Source organism: Centruroides vittatus, unplaced genomic scaffold, assembly GCF_030686945.1.
Source record: "Centruroides vittatus isolate TY-2023 unplaced genomic scaffold, ASM3068694v2 contig_883, whole genome shotgun sequence".
NCBI lineage: Eukaryota > Metazoa > Arthropoda > Arachnida > Scorpiones > Buthidae > Centruroides > Centruroides vittatus.
Window position 1 is genome coordinate 1,207,151 of NW_027122575.1, and position 16,589 is coordinate 1,223,739.

General features: G+C 37.6%; 2 protein-coding genes across 9 annotated transcripts in view; one reads left to right on the forward strand and one right to left on the reverse strand.

The window, feature by feature from the left end:
- Ufd4 (ubiquitin fusion-degradation 4-like) overlaps positions 1 to 535 on the reverse strand; it is a 166,108-nt gene extending 165,573 nt beyond the window's left edge. For all 8 annotated transcript variants that reach the window (XM_067280333.1, XM_067280332.1, XM_067280330.1 and 5 more), the window contains exon 1: positions 337 to 535. In XM_067280333.1, coding sequence (XP_067136434.1) covers positions 337 to 476 — 140 coding nt within the window. In that variant the 5' untranslated portion in view covers positions 477 to 535. The remainder of the gene's footprint in view (positions 1 to 336) is intronic.
- Positions 536 to 7,449: 6,914 nt separating this feature from the next.
- LOC136983546 (uncharacterized) lies at positions 7,450 to 8,577 on the forward strand. The gene has a single exon (XM_067280307.1). It carries the CDS (start codon positions 7,450 to 7,452, stop codon positions 8,575 to 8,577), a length of 1,128 nt encoding a protein of 375 aa, XP_067136408.1.
- Positions 8,578 to 16,589: the final 8,012 nt, after the last annotated feature.

The following is a 16,589-nucleotide window of genomic DNA, read 5'->3' on the forward strand; positions in this document are numbered from 1 at the left end:
TAACTTGCGATCGATATTATATTTTGAAATTTATTTAAATGTAAGTCTCTTTAAATTCAAGGACGATTCAGTGTAATGACGTTATATTACTAACTCTTTCCATTTGATAAAATTTTAAATGCATGTAACGTCTTTCGACATCGATGCGAAATTTTCCCCCTTTGTCAATCGATTCTATGTTTAAATTCCATTAAGGGTTTATGGTTAGGGTAAAAGATTTTTCGAGCGTTCTTCCCTAACAAATGGTGCAGTAAGAAAATTTGTTTGTTTTCTCTATGTTACACATCGAAACCTCACAAATATTTCAAAACATGTACGAAATACAAGCAAACTTACCTTTCAAAGCATTTGTCAACATTATCCGACATCAATAAAAGCATACACAATTGTTCTAAAGCGATCATTTGCATTTCTCTTTCTTCCCCTTGTCCCATTGAAAGCCATTCTAATAGCGTTTCTGGATCAATCTCCGCCATTTTCGATGGTTAACGAACTTCGTCAGAAGATATCGCAAATTATATCGAATGAGTACCAGGGGGCGCTAATAAATTTTTAGAAAAATTTTATTATAAAATCGTGATTCATTAAAAATAAAAATATATATATAATGCGTTTTAAAATATAAACTTTAACCATTTTAATAAATTGTATATTAAAAAAAAAATTTTATTGTTCCATTCTTCTTCACCCCTTCTTATATAGTAAGTGTACCAATTTTGGTTTCATTTGGGTACTCTTTCAAGCTCCAAATAGAAATACGTATTTACACACAGTATATTTGAATGAATTTAAATATTAAAATAATTTGTTTTTGTTTTGCAAAATACAACTGTCTATCTCGAAGACCTCTTTATCTGGAAATTAATTCTTTCCCCTTCATTCAATATATTTTCCATGTTTCTCAAATAATTTTCTCCCAAAACCTCTATACCTCGAATTATAGACTGAAGTGTCAGTTACAAATTCAAAGTTCGGACTACATTTTGATAGCATGAATTGTAATTGAGAAACGTTCTTCCGACAAATCCGAACGGACCACCCCCCCCCCAAAAAAAACCTTCGTGGGACTTTTTTCTGTTTTTTTTTCGCTTTCAATTCTTCAAGGCAGGGACCGCTTTTTTTTTTTAACTCTTTCCGCCCTATGGGCACTAAGAGGGCCTCTTTTAGAAGGCCCATTATGGGTTCGGCCAGGCCCACAATGGGGCGACCGGGTGGTGAGGGACGGGGCTCGACATATCCGAACGGACCACCCCCCGAAAAATTCCTGGGGATTTTTGACCCGTTCGGATTCGATCCCGGGTCCCCCAGAGCGGTAGGCTGCCACCTTGACCGCTCGGCCATCCGGCTGTCAGGCAGGGACCGCTTGTGAGGATGAGTTTTCCTCTCTGTCACTTTCTCCTTCTGCAGACCTGAGTCAGGAATTGGCATATCATCTTCTGGAGACACGGACACAGGCACGAAAATATGATGTCCCACTAGTCACTTTGCACGGTGAAAAGGGCTGATGCAGGAGTGGTCAAGGTTAGCGGCTGCCAAGGAAAGAAGATTGCTAGGGGCGGCAAAATTGGCCAAAGAAAATAAAAATAATAAAACATTCTTAATTTCAGATAATTAATTTTTTAATTTTTGAAAATAATTAAGTAATTAAATGTGTGAAATCCGAGCCCTCGGATCTTTCGATTAAAATTACACTATGTTTATATTTAAAATGGTGGCAAATAACTATCTTGCTCAGGGCGGCATAATTTGTAGGTAGGCCCTTGCCGGTGTCTAGAGGGACTTCATTTATTTTCGGGGACAGCTAGTATTTTTATGGTACCATTTCGAACACTTTAGAATGCTTGAAGCATGGATAACCCCAACTACTATTATCAGGCCGTTTTTCTCATGTATATACGTTACGTACCTTTTTTTAACTCCTTCCGCTCTGTGGCGACACTAAGAGGGTCTCTTCTAGCAAGGCCATTATGGGGTTGGCCAGGCCCACAATGGAGCGGCTGGGTGGTGAGGAATGGGAACCGACATATCCGGTCGGACCACTCCCGGAAAATTTCTGGGATGTTTCGACCGTTTCGGATTTGATCCCTAGAGAGGTAGACTGCAACCTAGATCTATCGGCCATCCGGCCGTCTGTATATACCAGTATGTACCAATATTAGCTACTCAAGCATCTGCAGAGAAAATGAAACTATTGAAATAGTCCTTTAGGCACTAACTTATGTAATTATCGATATTGGTACACCAATTTCACCAAACATCTAATTTTCGCTAAACATAAATTCTTTTATTTTGTAACTATGTTTTTCAAATATTTTACATTTTTAAATTCAAAAATGTAAAATATTCGAAAAACGGCACGTTCCATTTTAGAACATTTATAATCTTAGGCCCGACGATGACTTATATTAAATAGGTTGAAAACGTTAGTAAAAATAAAAGAATTTATGGTCAGCGAAAATTAGGTGTTTGGTGAAATTGGTGTGATTTATTTGCTGAGAAAGCGGTGGATAATGATATTGATACAGTACATTTGTCACAAAATAAATTTCAACTTATGCATCAATAAAATCTGTATTTGAGCTGAGCATTTGCTTGTGATAGCCTCGTTAATAAGCAGGAACAAAATAGAAACAAAACGGGGTAGTGGAAAATTTTTCAGTTTGCCTCTTTCCAGTCTGCCCCATGAGCAACATACGCACTAAAATGCCACATGCTCAGACAAAGACAGCGTATGATAAGTTATAGGTAAAAATTTCAAGCTATTATACTTAGTTATCGGAAAATAACACTCGCATTTAAATTTATAAAAGAACGTAGTTAATACAGCTTGCTTGCTTACCTCAAAACTTACAACAAACAGCTAAAAAGATTACTTTTATCTGCACCTTTATTGTACTAGCAGTGGTGATATTCGAAATAGTTAACAAAGGGTTTGCTAGCAGAAAATTTTTCCCTGACAATCACCGACAAACGAAATGGAAGTTTTGGCTATAAATAAATACGGGTGTACTATAGATTACTCCCTATGGAATTTCAGGACTTTGATTATATATTTGAACTCAGGGGACCGAAACGAGTTCAACGGTACCCTATTTTTGGACCGGAGACGAAAAATAAAAAAGTTATCATACTTTTTCCCGGCGATCGCGCGATGATAGGGAGTCGCGTCGCTCTCCGCTAAGTGGCCTCGCTATCGCGATCGGGAGTCGCGTACTTGCCGTTAAAATTGCCTTTAGTAGACGTTTCCCCCCTTTTTTTACTTTGTTCAAGAACTACCGTGAATTGATCACTAGTTTAGCACATGGTGGCGTGTGGTGGCTCCCATACGAGAGGTCAGTCGGGAGCACGAACAGTGGAACGGCCGCCATGTTCGCGATCGCGCGATGATCGGAAGTCGCGTCGCTCTCTCCGCTCTCGTATCGCGTGTTTACCCTCCGGAAGATGACCGTAGTCCGACGTCATGATTTGCAGACTTTACCGCAAGATGGCAATACTAGCAACTACGGTGCCGTCTGCATGAGAGCATTAAAAAAGTATGGTAAGTGAAAAAGTATGATAACTTTTTTATTTTTCGTCTCCGGTCCAAAAATAGGATACCGTTGAACTCGTTTCGGTCCCCTGAGTTCAAATATATAATCAAAGTCCTGAAATTCCATAGGGAGTAATCTATAGTACACCCATAAATGCAATACCTTTTCTTGCGATATATCTAATAATCAGTGGCGTATTTGGAACGTAACGAGCCCTGGGCAAAGACCAGGTAACAATAGTATATTAGTGCTGTCGACCTTTTTTTCTTTTTTAGGCAGAGAAATTTTTCACCCCAAATGGCACTACTGATAATAGACAGATGTCATCATCTCTCGAAATACAATATCCTTTTTATTTCGCTGTCCATAGCCCGACACGTGTTCCACAGCCATCTTGTACTATCTCGCGTGCGTGAGATTGTGGGATCTCCCTTATGACTGGATCTAGTTTCAAGAACTCTCTTGAATCGATCGCGATTAAACCTCGTTTCGGTCGAGATTGAAACGGTCGAGAGAGATCGCACCAAGACATAGCCCCCGACCTCGCTCATAATCTAGATTGAAATACTCGGTGCGAACGGGATATAAGGCTCTAGTTTAGTAGTATTACAGAGTATAAGGGCTGTTTCACACTGTCACCGACTGGTCCGACCGGTCCGATCCGACCGATCCTATAATCGGACCGACTAGTAGTAAAAGAATTCACACTGAGTACGATTATGTCGGTGGCCGACTCGTAAGGACCAATCGGAACGCGTCTTACAGATCAGAACACTAGCCAATCGTGGTAAGTTTTTCAATTTAAACAGAAAACATGGCCGTCTTTATAAGGTTGTCGTGTGTTCGCGGGCTAACGACACCATTTTAGCATTTTTAATGTCGCTTTCTCTTGTAAATGAAATGTATTATGGTGAATTAAAGTAATTCGTTTTGTTAATATCGATGAGTGCCTGCGTATTTCTTAATAAAGTTGTTCTTAAACGAAGCAAATAGACGGAAATAAAAAATCGTTCGTAACTTTTAAACGGTTGATCGTAAGTAATATTTTTTTAATACCAATCGATTCAGCGTATCAAATTACATTTAGATGTGTCTACGTCTATTCGTTAATATGAAGTTTAAGACTATTTTTTAGCTGGATACCTTTCGCTTTACTCTAACCAATTATTTTTTTCAATGCCGCCTTTATAATCGGCTCGCCGAATATCATAAAGCCATGGATATTTTCTGACTTCGTTTATTAAAGCTTCCGAGAAAACTTTACCTTCCGCCATTTTCTAACTTCGGATAAATCTAAACTCTGATTGGTTATAGCTTCGAAGCTCTCATTGGCTGTAGCTCACCGACTGCTCCGACGCGACTACAAATATTTAACTTTTTAAATCTGTCCGACTGGAACGACCAGTCTGTCGACCGACTGCTGTTGCCATGGCAATACGACTAGGAGTCGGACCGGTCGGCCCAGTCGGTCATAGTGTGAAACAGCCCTAATACGTATACAGTAGAGAGTCGTTAATCCGAATCAATTGGGGACTGGGGTTGTTCGGATGAGTGATTTGTTCGGATAACCGATTACGTGCAGTACGAAAAAATATATACAGGTATACCTCGAGTTACGTCGCTCTCGAGTTACGTCGTTTGTCAAGAAAGTATATGGAAAAATAAAAATCAAGTTTAAATCAGTTTATTCGACTTTAAATCCGTCCGCCACAAACATTGAAGTCGTAATATCACTAGAAAAGCATCAAAAGCACATAAAATCATATTAAAATATGTATATTTACAGTAAATGCTAATATAATCATCATAAATCTTAGAGAACGAAACATGAAAACATCTGTGTTTATGCGTTGTCGTCTTATTTAGCGGTCTTTAAGTGCTCATTATTGGCGTTTAGTTACGACGTAAGTCGAAACTACGACTTACATCGTAACTACACAAGTAAATTCGACTTACGTCGCCTCTCCTGGAACCAATTACCGACGTAAGACGAGGTATACCTGTATTAACCTGTCCGATGTTCAAATTTTTCTCCGTTGCGTGTCGCTTTGAGATGAATTTTCGTCGATTTTAAGCCTAACGAAAATTTTTATAATAATAATCGAGGCTCTTGTATCGTTAAAAATTATTTCTGCATTTTGTACAAACAAAATAAATATATTGAAGAATATAAAAACATGAAAATTATACTTTAGAAGTAAATCTAGTATCAAAAAACGTTCGATTCAGCACGACACAGTCCGACTGAAAATCGTTCGGATAACCGAGGTTCGGATTAACGACTCTCTACTGTATTTTAATATATATATATATATATATATATTTTAAAAAAATAACAAAACCACTGAGAAATGTTCCGTGTGTTTAACAAGGTTCGGAAAACTGAAAATTTTAACAACGGGTTCGGCCGAACCTGTGCGAACCCGCTGAATGTCACCACTGTGTACTAGTGTTTCATTGGCTAGTTAGCCATTAGCCATATGCAAATATACCGTTGCTGTGATCTTCGACACTCATGTACAGTACCTGTACTTAATGTACATAACAAACGAGTCGGATTATCCAATCAAAACATATATTTATTTTCACGAGTTTTCACTTCTCCCCTTCATTCGTCTTTGACCCAACTTTCCCTAAATGATCGCAATTAACGGTGCTTTTCTCTGATTGGCTACGAGTTTGGCTTGAGTCTTATTGGTTAAAGAAAGTCAGGCATCAGAAACTATTGACAAATTATTTTTATTAAGATATGTCAGAAATGTTCTATTTATCCCTAATACAAGTATGTACAGTACAGTACCTGTACTTACTATTGCGATGAGTCAAAAAAATGGTCCCTCCAAGATTTTTACATTTTTGGACTCAGGAGATCTTGAAACGTCGAGAAATGCAAAAAAATTGGGAGAGGGGAGGTTTCTGAATGTATGGATGTATGGTGTGGGGGGCATGATTTTGTTTACCTAATTTTGAGCTTGATAACTTCTGTGTGTTTTGTCAAAAATTTCTGAAAATTTGCTGGGATGTTTGTATATTAGAGGGATTGGTTTGTATATTCCCTGACTCTTGGAAACACGCGCGCATTGTGCCTGTACCTAAACCTGCAACTACAGACGACTGCCGGCCAATTTCACTCTTACCGGTACTTGGTAAAATATTAGAACGATTAATAGCCAACAGATTACATTGGCACCTCGAGACCGATCAATACTTACATAGCTGTCAGTTTGGGTTCCGACCACAACGCTCGGCCCCAGCTGCTATTGAGAGTGTAATCAAATGTATTAACTCATTACTTGAAGATAACCGATACGTTTTAGCAATTAGCCTTGATATTGCCAAGGCCTTTGACAGCGCTTGGTGGCCGTCGATACTGAATAGCCTAAGGAGCCGACAATGCCCTAGAAACTTATATCGTTTATTAACTGACTACTTAGATCACAGATACGCAGATCTTTGTTGCGGGGCACACACCATTCACAGGAAAGTCGAACGTGGATGCCCGCAAGGGTCGGTATGCGGCCCAATCTTATGGAATGTAGTGTTTGATAACTTTCTGAGACAAGATTTTGGACAACATCATATTATTGCTTATGCGGATGACGCGCTTGTTTTGTATGGGGGACGCTCAAGATCTGCACTTGAACAAAATGGCAATCATATCTTACAAAACATTTTACTCTGGGGGAAAGAGTATAAACTCAGTTTTAACGCCAAGAAAACTAAATGCATAATTTTCAATAAGCCACGACACCAGCACCTATATAGGAGGGTTCCGACTATAAAAATGGGCGGAAACACTGTGAAGGTTGAAAAAACCATCAGATACCTTGGGGTAATACTAGAACACCGACTGCTCTGGCAGGAACATGTGTCATATCTCAATGAACGCACTGGCAGAATCTTCAATACCTTCGCTAGCATGGCGAAAAGAAGATGGGGCTTAGCCTCAGAGGCAGTCAGTACTATATATAAACAGATTTTCATACCTATCGTCACCTACGCATGTGGTAGCTGGGGTCACGACATTCACAAGGTACACATTTACAATAAACTTATTGCTGCTCAACGGAGAGCTCTTATTCAAATTACAAAAGCGTATCGCACTTCACCGAATGCCTCCATTCAGGTCTTGGCTAGAACACCTCCGATCACGAATGTGGTAGAATATTATACAAAACTTTGGTACATCAGATGGGGACGGAATATTAACATCAACGACCAAATCGTATATGCAGCAGATTTTGAAAGACCCGTTCTGTTCTCTCGCTCTAGTCACCCTGCTATGATAAACAACATCCAATTTGATTCTAACGATAATATGGATATTGAAATATTTACTGATGGATCTAAGTCAGAAGCATTGGTAGGATGCAGCTTCGTGGCTTTCCGTGAAGGCACGGAAATTGAACATCAACAATTCAGACTAGGTGAGAGTTGCTCTAGCTTTCAGGCTGAGCTATATGCAATACGCATGGCTGCATACTGGTGTAGAGATCATTTTTCGCAGCAAAAAATTAACATTATAACTGACTGTGCCTCTGCTATAGCTTCTCTTAAGACAAGAAGCTTTCATCCACTTGTGAATGAAATCCAAAATATCATGAATTCTTCGACCTGCCAATACTTCATAAATTGGATTAGAAGTCATCAGGGTCATTTTGGTAATGAGCGGGCTGATAATCTTGCACGTCTGGCTTCGACTAACACTGATCTTCCAATTGCGTACAAAAACATTAGCATACAAACAATCAAATCTAGATTATGGATGGAAGTGATCGACAAGTGGCAATTAAAATGGGAGGATAATAATTCAATTACCAATCATTTTATTCCTGATATTCCAAAATTTCTCGCTATTAAATGGTATTACCCAAATCACAATCTGACACAAATGTTAACTAACCATGGTAGATTTTTTACATACCAATCTCGATTTTGGGCACCACCTCTACCATGTGCACTATTTGCGAGTGCCTGGATGGAAGCAAACACTACATTCTACAATGCCCCATGCTTGAGCCTGAGAGATTTGTGCTTAAAACTCTAGCTGCAGCGCATAACCTTGCTTGGCCACCCCTAACTTGGAAAGTTTATTTATCTTTAAAGACACATACGACGCATTTATCCGGCTTGTCAACATGTACTTCAAAAGAACTACTGTCCCAGCCTACATCAGCAGATAACTCAGAATACAAGCAAGAAGAAGAAGAAATTTTGGCTTCGCACCTCGTCTGTACCGATCATCTTTGCAACTCTACAAGGCAACATCAAGGGACCGTGCTGGCTTGTCTGCACATTAGTGCTGATTCCAACTTCAATACCGTTTCATTGACAGCACTGCAGATTGGTTTGAGTGAACAAGATACACGCTTTAGTTTGTTCACGGACTGTACAGATTTCTTGTACAAAGAACAACTTGGACTGCACAGATTGACATGTGCTGACTCACTCATACAGGAACTCTTCAGACTCCGACAGATGATGATCCATCATTATGCAACTTTAGAACTGTTCAGATCTACGTGAACACAGAACCTACTACTCAATTTGGACGGCGCAGTTGCACACTGGCTGTTCTTTTCTGCTTTACAACCTTCCACAGAATTCTACCTGTGCCGACCCATCTTTACTGAAGAGTGGTGGACTGTACAGCTTAACTTGTACAAAAAGTTGATCACTTGTTACATTTAGGTGTTATTTTAAGTTTTGTTATTTAAATTCAGGTTACTATATTATATATATATGTGTTATTATTTGCTGTTAATATTTTATTTGATGATAGTTAATATGTTTGTTGTTACTTATACATGATATTTATTTATATTTTATTTCTTTATGTTATGATGTTCGATGTCATGAATGTGCTGTTGCTCTAAATGTCTATATAATGCCGAATTGTTAATGTCTTTATTATTGATGTATTTTATGTATTTTATAATATTTAAACCTATTAATACCACTATAGATAATTCTTGTTCTTCAGAAAACTGCTTAATGTATCTCATGTTCTCACCCGGTTTTGTACTTAATGGCACCGGGCATGTACCTTATGTATATTCATCAACAAATAAATAATAATAAATAATAATAATAATAATTAGAGGGATTGATGCTATGATATTATGATGGTAAAAGGTCGAAGGAGTAGGGAGATAAAGGGGATCGTGTTTCCTATCTCGATTAGGGTTGGACTTAATGATGATTTTACTAGTCATTATCATTTACAGTTTTTGTTTTATAAAACCCATCCCTAACCTCAAGTTAAGTTTTTGTCATTTTATAATAATGAAATATAAAGTTTTTAATAATAAAATATGATAACAGATGGCGTCACACGAAGTTTTAAATGTTGCCGGAAAACTTAAGCAACTCGTTGTTGGATTTTTTATGAAAACGTAAAGCCTAGTGTTACTACAGTATTATCGAGAATATTTACCTTAATTCTGGATAGCAGCTACATTTCTGTTTAGTGTTATTAGTCTACAATACATGCAATTCCAAAAGACGATCCTGAATCTTATAGATCAGTGCATTTCGACCTTTTTCCTATCGCGGACCGGTAAAATTACGGATAATTTTACATGGATCAAGTAATTATAAGCGACTGAATTATGCTTATTTATTAAATTTATATATGTTTATTTAGAGTTTCCATAGGTAACAAAGTAAGTACAGTAACTAGATTACTATTTAAATGTCACATGTAATCAACTTCAGCTTCTTGTACGATAAAATATTTTTTTGCAGATCGATGAAATTTTTCGCAGACCGACGGTCGAAAAACCCTGTTATAGGCCAATCTCCAATTCTCCTGCAATATTTACTGTTTGAAAATTGTTCAGTTTCAAACACTTTATCAAATCGTTGTCTGCTTGTCTGTCCTTCCTTAATCTCGCGAACAGAGTTAGATAGATAAAAAATCAAGACCAGATATGGAAAGTTTGGGCAGGAGGCCCCGATTAACTGTATACAAACGTACAGTTTGCACCGGAGGTCACGTTATTTCAATTCAAAAATTTTCCCCAAAAGGTGTTATATAGATGACCAGCACGACCCTATTATTAAAGGAAAAGTAAGATGTATAGGGGCAAGACACTACTGATTTTAGGTGGAGAGCATGCAATTTAAATTAAATAAATTAAAAATATGATTAAAAATTGTAGCCCGGCATTGTTACGATGTCACAATAAATAATTGCCCGTATTCACCCTGTATTTGTAACCTGGTATAATAATTATTTTTTCCGGCAGTTGATGTAGCTTTATTATCTTTATTATAATATAATGTACAGTAATACCCCGAACTTACGCGATAGGTGGGACCGAGCGATAACCGCGTAAGTCGCATATAAATACTGTACCTGTACATACAAATTATTTTTAATTGGGGCCAGAGACTAAAGAAAACAATAATTTAGAAAAAAATGTTTAATAAGATCTTAGATAATACATATGTATAACAAATTATATTATTAAAATCGTAAACCGAAATTATTTTGATGTAGAAGGCTTCATAAAATTAACAAATTCGTCTGACGGCTCAAACATTTTTTTCTCCTGCAAAAGTTCCTCGTAGCATGCTAATAATTTTTTTATTTCTCGTTTTGTAGAATAAATGCGCTCTTCGTTGGAGTCTATTTTCTAAAATTTGTAACCCCTTTTCAATTGAACTGAGGCCTTCTGTCAAGTTTTCACAGCTTCGAGAATTTTTTCTTTACCTTTTATAATTGTTCTGACCGTCGATTCCGATAGATCAAACTCCTTTGCCAATTCACAAATTTTCATTTTTGTATCGAAGTTTTTAATAATGTTAACTTTACATTCCAAAGATAAAGTTTTTCTTTTCTTGTTTGATGCAGAGGAATCAGTTCTACTTCGTTTGGATGACATAGTAGAGTCTCTCAAGGCTCCGTAGATATAACAAACACAGAAATAAGTAACACAAAATAAACTGTAGCTATTCGTTGATTCCGCGCGACATGTCCGAACATGTAAGCTGACCGATAGTATGGGGAGAGTGAGTAATCAAGAGTTGCATGGCGCTCAAACAAAAGACGAATCGACGAGATTTGGAAATTATGTAACTCCGGGTTCGCGTAAGTCGGGGTAGCGTAAGTCGAGGTATTACTGTATCAGGTTTCGTAAGATGTTTATATTATTTTTTCCTTCGTACATTTAAATGTGAGGCTCCGAAAATGTTTCGGGCCCACTAAATTCGTTAATATTTAATATATTTTTCCATAAAAGGTAAAAAAATAATAATAATGAAAAAAAAACTTGTTCTCAGAAGCATGATAAAGGAAAACTAGACAATGTATGCTTTAAGATCAACTATCTGCTGTTGGAATCGAATTAAATGTCGATTTTGACTCATCCCGCGATCTAAGTTCAGATCTCGTTACACTTAGTAATAACTGATCGACCATTTAGAAAGTGAGAACGAGGAAAAGCGACCAATCTGAATGGGCAATCAGGGACAGAAAATGTAAAAACCCCGAATTCCAAGGACTAGAGAGCTTCTTTTAGTGTCGGACTTTTCTTGGTTGATTCTTTAATTTCACTTTCGACTCTCTCTCTCTCCAGATCGATCACTTCCTCTCAGGACCGTCGATAATATCGCCCCGAGGCCGCCGAACAACAGAAGGATCCTTCTCTCTTGGACAGATCCTCTTCTCTTAGAACTCTCTTCCAAGGAAAACAAAAGACTCGACGGACCTTTCTCCTCACTTGCAGAGAACACCAAGAGCACTGGTTTCTGTAATCCTTTTTAGTATAAATAAATCGAGACGATTTTTTTTTATCACATCCACCTCTGCCGTTCTGACTTGGGTTCACAATTCGGCAACCTCAAATAAAATAAAAATAGGCGATTTAATTTTTCTCTGAATTTGTACCAATTTGTGGAAGTCGACGGGGTGTGGCTGTACGCCTTTATTTATGTATAGTTTTTAGTTTAATTTATATTCTATTTCTATAACTCTATCCTTCTTTCCAATTTTCTTTGTCTCATTGTCTCGAACTTCCGAGAACTCGGACTTACCCGTAGCCCACAGGAGGTAGGGGAAAACAATAGACGGCGACGAGCCTGGAGGGAAAAGGAGCGTTCCACTGAACATTCTTTGGCCGGACACGAACGTGGAAAGACGTGTGGCTGCGAACCTCGAGAGTGAGAAACTGGCGAGCTCTACGGAACAGGGCCAAAAGGAACAGATTGAGAAGAGAATCCGATCACTGGAAGAAACCGTCATTGTACGAGCATACGAGCATTATAGGTCGAGACAAGGATCTGCGTTCAACAACAGCCAAGGAATTGGGTACCCATCTATCCTATAATCCTTCTTACTTCCCTTTTTTTCTTCTATCCCTTCCTATTAGTTTAAGTCCGATTAAAATTCGCGCGCGTTAGTTAAGTAAGATTGTCGGGCGGCATTTGTAACGTACTGTACTACGCGGATTACGGTTACGATACGAACACCGAGGAACAACGGGAATCCATAAAGAAATTGTACCATCTATTTTTAACGCGAAATTAAATTTATTTTAATTGATCAACACGTGTACGTGTTTTTCTTTCGCGTCGTACTTTTAACAGGGGTTCATATTTGAGTATCTCATTTTTCATTTCATATATCGATAATAATTCACAAAGTAATTTTTTCTGTGTTACGTATGCGCGAATGACGATAAAATTATCAGCCATGAACCAAAGATTCTTCACTAAGATATTAATACCGTTACTGCAGTATTTACCTAAAACTGTTGTAAAGTTTAAATGTATTTTTACATATACGTGTTACGTTTATACGTGTTTTTTCGCTCTTACGAAAACTTTCATATATTCTAGCTCGTTGCTTCAAACTCTATTTAGCGTAAACAATTCGGTTGTGAAGTATGTGGATAAAATTTTAAATCTGGGAATTATTTTTTATAGTAAGATGATTTTTTCTGATTATATTAGGCCTAATATTGGTAAAAATTTGGCTGTTTACAAAGCTATTCTTTGGAGAGACTGTCGATTTATCTATATATATAATCGAGACAAGTTGATAATAATAATAATAATAAATAAAGACTACTGAAAAGCATTCGACAGTGTTCCACACAGTTGGCTGCTACATATTCTACACATGTACAAAATACATCCATCACTCATTGCATTCTTCCAAAACACTATGCAGCACTGGAGAACAACACTACATCTCAGGGTTCATAACACTTCCATACAAACAAACCAAATTTTTATTAGACGAATTTTTCAAGGAGATTCCTTGAGTCCTCTCTGGTTTTGCCTAGCCGTGAACCCATTATCCAACATGTTAAACAACACACAATATGGCTACAATATCAGGCATGAGAAAACAACACAGTTTACACTGTCACATCTCATGTACATGGATGACATAAAACTTTATGCATCCACACAAAAACAACTTCATCAACTCCTACAAATCACACATTCATAGGACATACCACACCAAGGACATACAAATGGAATTTGGCCTAGATAAATGCAAAACACTTCACATAGAAAAATGAATCCTGAAAAAAGAAGATTTTGTACAGTCAAATCTGTTTTTGTGCGGGGGATAGGGACCGCATAAAAGAAAATGCATTAAAAAAATCGCGTGAAACTTCACGAGCGGCTATAAAAAATAGTTTTCGCAACACAATTAAAAAAATATTTTTTATGCGGTGAATAGGGACCGCATAAAAAAAGTCTCACGTAGAAAATAACTCGAAACCGTACGAAATAACTAGGAATTGCTTTTTTAACTCCTTGGGCCTTTTTCTGCAACACCTAATGGGGAAAAAATCCTCTAAGAATTTTAATTTTTATATTAATTAATTATTTCCACTTAAATACGAATCTAACATTAAAAAGTTAAAAATAATCGTTAAATAATGATTTTATTTGATAAATATAGCTGCAGGAAGTGTTATTTCATTTAACAAGGCGTGAAATTTCACACCTGCAGTCCAAAGCTGGAGGGGAGCTAACTTACCCCATCTGTTCAAATATAACATAATACAGTCAAACCTGTTTTTATGCGGGGGATAGGGACCGCATTAAAAAAACGCATAAAAAAATCGCACGAAACTTCACGAATGGCTGTAAAAAATAGTTTTCGCAACACAGTTAAAAAAATATTTTTTTTATGCGGTCAACAGGGACCGCATAAAAAAAAGTCTCACATAGAAAATAACTCAAAACCGTACGAAATAGAATTTATTGACAACAGATGTCAGCACTTGACTGCATTGTCTGGTCTATCGTCTGTTTTACATATTTTTGTCCAGGTGGTGTTTTGTTGACTTAAAAAATAAATTATTTCATTTTTCGCATATTCATGCAATAATATTACTATAATAAGTGCATTTATGCTATTATAAGTTTATTTAGCTATAATAAGTCAACGTGAGACACGACGAATCGCACGAGACTAGTCGCCAACTATACCGCACAAATAAAAAATCGCACAAAAAAACCGCACAAATTAAAAATTCGCATTAAAAAAATCGCACAAATAAAAATCGCACATAAAAAGAGCGCATAAAAACAGGTTTGACTGTATTTATGGTTTTTATGCTATTAAAATAAGAGGGGACCGAAATAAACGTATGAGAAAAAAATTTTACTGAATAAAAAATGAAAAAACCTGCTGATGTCATAGAAAACAACCAATAGAGTTTTTAAAAATTTTACAGGAGTCAATTATGTTCCAATTTGATTGAAATTTTCATATACCGCACAAATAAAAATCGCACAGAAAAAGACCGCACAAAAACAGGTTTGTCTGTACTTGGAAATGGAGACGTTATTGAATCCATGGAAGAGGGCGAGTTTCACAAGTATTTAGGATTCCAACAGGCCAAACTAACAGAACATACACAAATAAAGCAAAGATTAATTAAAGAATACCAAAGTAGGTTAAATGCTATTCTCAGAACACAATTAAATGCAAAACATACAGTTAAAGCAATAAACACATATGTCATTCCAGTACTTATGTGAAAATTCGAACCCGCCGGAACCAAACGCTGGCAATAAAAATTTTATTGCTTGTTTCCCACGGAGAAAAAAAAATGAATCATGAGGAACAAAAACCCGAATAGTGCTGGTTGGTGGAGGAGAGGAACGTGACCGAGAAGATAAAAGGGCGACGAAAGAGGGAAAGGGGGTCGGTTACGGAGTGACCGTTAAACAGTGTGTCCGTCCCGAGGGAAACCGATGTCGTACGAAAGGAACCCGAGCCGAGGATACCTCGAACTTGTTACAAGAACTACTCGGACCAAGAGGTAGGACCTTCCCAATTCGTGTGAACTCTCCCTCCGGGTACCCTAAACTTAGGCGACGGTATTTCGCTCATATTTGTAGCTGTAGCTTTTAGTCTTAATAAATTGTTGTATTTTCCATTGATGTCATTTATTCGAGTATCGCCGCCGCTCTATCGTCGGACCCATCCACTTCCTCACTCTCACTCGCGTAACGCGTAACAAATCCGAACCGCCATCTTGACCGTGAGCAGGTCTCACCGACCTGTTAGCCGAGAAAAAGGAGGTGCGACTCCGTCCACCTCCCGGCGCACCCACACTTACATATTCTTTTGGAGTTATACATTGGACTCACAAGATCTTGAGCAACTCCAAAGGAAAACAAGAACAACACTTACTAAGCATAAACAACATCATCCTAAATCCGCCACAGAAAGATTAACCCTTCCACGTAAAGATGGCGGACGTGGCCTGATTGACATAGTTAACCTTCATTACAAACAAATACAGTCACTGCGAGAGTTTTTCTACAAAAAACATGAAACATCACAGTTACATAAAGCAGTAACTCTAGCAAACTCAAATAACACGCCATTAAACTTACACTCATGTCGTACGGACACAACACAACATATAAAAAGCATAGACACCATTAAGCAGTCGTGGGCTCGAAAGGCACTCCATGGCAGGCATCCTTATGATCTGGCCTAGGATTTTGTTGACAAAACTGCGTCAAACAGCTGGTTAGCACGGGGATGCCTCTTTGGGGAGACGGAAGGATTCACGA